The sequence below is a fragment of the Branchiostoma floridae genome, chromosome 7 (genome assembly GCF_000003815.2).
Source record: "Branchiostoma floridae strain S238N-H82 chromosome 7, Bfl_VNyyK, whole genome shotgun sequence".
Lineage (NCBI taxonomy): Eukaryota > Metazoa > Chordata > Leptocardii > Amphioxiformes > Branchiostomatidae > Branchiostoma > Branchiostoma floridae.
Window position 1 is genome coordinate 3,344,286 of NC_049985.1, and position 4,551 is coordinate 3,348,836.

Consider the following 4,551-nt stretch of genomic DNA (forward strand, 5'->3'; position numbering starts at 1 on the left):
TGAATGGATTGTATTATATTTTGCTTCAAGGAGTCTCTGTGTTATAGAATGCATCCTGAACATTTTACTCTTTGATTTTCTGGTGAGTCGTAGTGCATCATAGTTTTCTGCCACAGCAAGTTTTGCAAGAGCTATTAATTTTCCACATGTTCCAAGCAGACTAGGGTCCATGGAGGTCATTTAACTTTTGATGGCAATCTTTCTGTTCAACTTCATGGTATGCAGAAAAAATGTAGGCAGTACATGAAGAAGAAGAACTTTGTTGCACAACAATTGTAAGAGGCAACTGGCATGTGCATGGTTGTAACCTTTAAGTTAGTTCTTTTGTTGGATTTCTCTCCCCTGTCACAGTCCCCGCCACATTGATCCTGCCAGTGTTAATAACTGGTCACAAAGACTTCAGTTAGTGTTTTTTGTGCATACTGAATTTCTTATACCAAAGAGGTTTTATCCAAACTTCCTTGGTTTTGATAAAGTTCTTTAGTCAGATTCTTCCCCCACGTCACAGTCCCTGCCACCTTGATCTTGCCAGTGGTATTAACTGGTCACGAATTAGACACGAATTAGACTTTTTGTGCATACTGAATTACTGAATTTAATACACCAAGGAGGTTTCATCAAAACCTTAAGGTTGGTTTTCTTTAGGCACATTTCTCCCCCATGTCACAGTCGGTGCTACATTGATCCTGCCAGTGTTAATAACTGGTCACGCCTCAGACAGAATTACTCCCCAAAGACGTCAGGAAGTCAGAAGGTTGGATGACAGAAGTATGGATTGAGAAACGTTCCGTATTGATTACTTCATTTCTAATTACACGGACTTTCCGGGATTGTGTTCCGTTGAATTCAAACTTTCCTTGGTTTGGTGGCTTACAGTACAGTCATGTTTTTTGTAAATTGATGTTCAGAAATCAGGTTACGAATGTCCGAGCAAGTCGTTAGAGTGACCATCAGAGAACCCGCTGACATTGACTTCCATTGCACCCTGTGGTTCTACGTGTCCACATGCATACTGGAAGGTAGATCGTATTACTAATTAGCATATTCTTCTTTCCACCTGCGGGCACAAACAAATCCATAATGTCCCTGCATGCATCCAATCTAAAATCCTTTTTATACACTTTGTACCACAATCACTCAAGGGACGGGGGAAAATGGTTAGGGTGAGGACAGGGTGAGGTCAACTATGTAACTGTATTAACTGTGGCTTTTCTTCTTGTCTTTGTTTGAGCCTTTTTTGATTAATCAAGTTGGCCAGATGGCAGTCATGATGGAAGTGCTAAGGGTTCGGAAAATATAACAAAAATACAGTCATGATTAAGGTCAAGGCTTTATTGCTGCATAACACAATTATATCAGACGTATGTGATCACCTACATTGGAACGCTGCAAACTTTGAGTCACAAAAACGTTTCTACCTATAATCATTGCATATCAGGTCAAACGGTCAATGTAACATCAGTGTGTTGAAGGTGTAAAGCTCATAGTAATGCGTTTAGCGTTAAGAAATAGCATTAGGCTAAACGCTGTTCACTTCTTTTCATTCAAAATAAGATAAACAGTGCAAAGCTTGCTACAATCATTGTGGAATAAAAAAACAAAGTTCCTAAAAAGTGACTCTATGTTTACATTCCAATAGTATCACACAATTATTCAGATTGATGGTAAGCAAGCACATTGGAACGCTGCAAACTTTGACTCAATAACATTTCTTCCCAAGAGCAGCCTCATATGAGATCTGCTGTGTACATTTGTAAAGAGACAACCAGCCCATTAAGTAAGTGCTTAATTTTGGGGCAAATGCTTTTGGAAGCATTTTGAGGACTAAATTTTCTACCTTCATGATATCATAGAAAGATGAAATTTTTAGGACATATTAAACTTACTACATACTAGAAGAAAATTCATTTAAAAAATGACAAATGAATGCCAAAAACAAAAATGTAAGCCTTTCAAAATGTTATTTGTAGCCAGATTTGTGTGTGCGCCTCCCTACAATAGTTATGACAAGGGGTGGGTACTGGTACAGAAAATTCAGGTACAGGTACAGTCTCCTAAACCTGGACCTGATTGTGAATTTGACCAAGTTTAATTGTAGAAACTTTATAGAAATAACTAATAGTATCAACTCTCCTCTACTTTGCTCTTGTTTTTTGGGGGGGAACGTAAGCCCCAAAACACATGAATACCTGCTGGTAAAATCTCTTTATTTTCTAATCGTTCCAACACCCGGCCAACTGATTTTTTTCAGGTCTGTTTTTTCTGGACCAGGCCAACAAGAAAAAAAAATGTTTTGTGCTGGTAACCCACCCCTAGTAGACTCTAAATTATTCAACATGCTCTTCTTCAAAGATATTTTGCTCGAGCTTGTTTGTCACATCGTGGTTTTTCTTCATCTCAGTCCTGCGGATCCACCTGCTGTTGACGTTGGTGTTTGCGTCTGTAACCATAGTAACCCATGGCGATGATGCCTGCAGCACAGCCCAGGCAAACCAGTGTGAGGTTGAGGGGCTTGTTGTACCACGTACCGGTCGATTTACCAGTCTCCCCTTCTGTAAGAGAACGATTTTGTACTGCTGACAATTGTTGGCTTAAAGATTAACAGGCCAGAAACAAACGGTATCAAGTTGTATATATTTGTATAAATATGCAAGAGATCCTTATACATTCTAATGAAGCAATTAAATCATCAATGAATCGACAAGTTTATGTGCCTATACCTGCTTGTGTTGTCGTCTTGTTAGTGAAGTTGTGAGAAACTGTACTTTCTTCATAAGTTGACTGATGTGTGGACTGGGCAGAAAAGAAGATCTGTGCAGATGTTGTCTGTGTTCGCATTGTGGTGTTGGTTGATGGCGTTTCATTTCTTGGCATCGTTATTTTACCAGTTTGGTAAGCTAAATTGGGTATTCGAAGAAACAACGCATCATTCGTGATGTATGCAAGATGGCGCATCCTTATATGTACTAATCAAGTCATCAATTAATCAAGATAATGTGTCTTTACCTGCTTGTGTTGTTGTCTGGATAGTGATGTCATGAGAAACCGTACTTCCTTCATAAGTTGACTGCTGTGTCGACTGGGCAGAAAATAACATCTGTGCGGATGTTGCCTGTGTTTGCGCTGTGGTGTCGGTTGATGGCGTTTCATTTCTTGGCGTCGTTGTTATTTCACCAGTCTGGTTAGCTAAATTTGGTATTCGAAGAAACGACACATCATTCAAATGTCATACAACCATTATTTATGCATCATGTCTGTATCAAAATTTACATTATTCTAAATTTAAATTTTGAATTTATTAAAATTTATCTGGTGAATTTGCATTCAGTGCCATATGCAGGTACCCAAAGTGAGTAATGAGGCTGATTAATGTGGTTGAGGCACCTCCTCGAGCACGGGACCCCCTATTACGTCCCTCCCGGAAGACGATTTCGTGGAATGGCCATTCTGGGTCAGCTACAGCATCTGGTCGTCATTGGTCTCCAATCGAAGAACTGACCGGACTACGCGTTGCTTAACTTCCAAGATCAAGGGATCGGGTGTATCCAACGTGCAACACGGCTGTAGCTTGTTGCATACAATCCTTATGAGTTAGTAACCTTGACAAGTTCACAGGTTTTTCCAGTTAGATGAACTACTAGCTCATTTGTTCTACCAGTTCATTCTCAATGATTTTTATAAGTTGCGGCAGGCCATGTAAACTAAAAGTAGTCTATTTAAGATCTACCAGAAAATACTTGGACTTCGCACAGGGTCAGTGTTCGGGAGTATCCGGGAAGACGAATGCCCACATAGCGTCCCTCCATCCCCTGACAGGAGACGGAAATGGACGGCTGGGTCACGTTGATGTGATGGTCACCTCCACACTTTGGGTTCATGCTGACCTGGTCGGAATCCCCGATGTGGATGTTGAAGGGGTTGAGTCGTTCAGCACAACAGTCCCGGCGGTTAAAGATGACCAACCTGTAGGTATTGGAGACAGAGAATGTGCAATGGCACTTCAGTTTCATCCACATTGCATATTTGGATAAAGATTCCTATAGAGCTCCTTAAAACCTATAAACTTTGATAGATCCTCTACAGTCACTATCATTACTTTCGGCAAGAAGGTTGATATGTTTTTCCAATTAGTTGTGCTATGGTGGAGTGTCTAGCGTATGTGCGCATACTCGGTGTAACTTGGGAAAATAACATGTACATTTTGTATCTTAGATAATGATGAACATAATGAGACATACCATACGAGTATAAATATATATATAATTATATATGTGTGTGGGTGTGTATACAGCTCCCCCGTCTCTAGAGGAAGTTGTCAAGGCCATTAGGAAGCTAAAGCCTGGCCGGGCTGCAGGGGCCGACGGCATCACCCCAGAGTTGCTACTGCATGGTGGACCCACGGTTGCAGATCAGCTTCATCACCTGCTTGCTACTATCTGGAGGGAGGAAACCGTCCCAGCCGACTGGCTCCAAGGTGTCATCCTCCCTTTCTGGAAGAAGGGCCCGAAAGATGTGTGCAGCAACTATAGAGGCATCACTCTTCTGAGTGTC

At 41.0% G+C, this 4,551-nt stretch overlaps 1 protein-coding gene across 1 annotated transcript; it reads right to left on the bottom strand.

The window, feature by feature from the left end:
• Nucleotides 1-2,397: 2,397 nt before the first annotated feature.
• On the bottom strand, nucleotides 2,398-4,149 carry LOC118419308. Its single transcript, XM_035825667.1, has 3 exons — nucleotides 3,728-4,149; nucleotides 3,007-3,186; nucleotides 2,398-2,552 (listed from the first exon to the last, which is right to left on the bottom strand). The coding sequence occupies exons 1-3, from the start codon at nucleotides 4,014-4,016 to the stop codon at nucleotides 2,398-2,400; spliced, it is 624 nt and encodes a 207-aa protein (XP_035681560.1). The 5' UTR covers nucleotides 4,017-4,149.
• Between the last annotated feature and the right edge of the window lie 402 nt (nucleotides 4,150-4,551).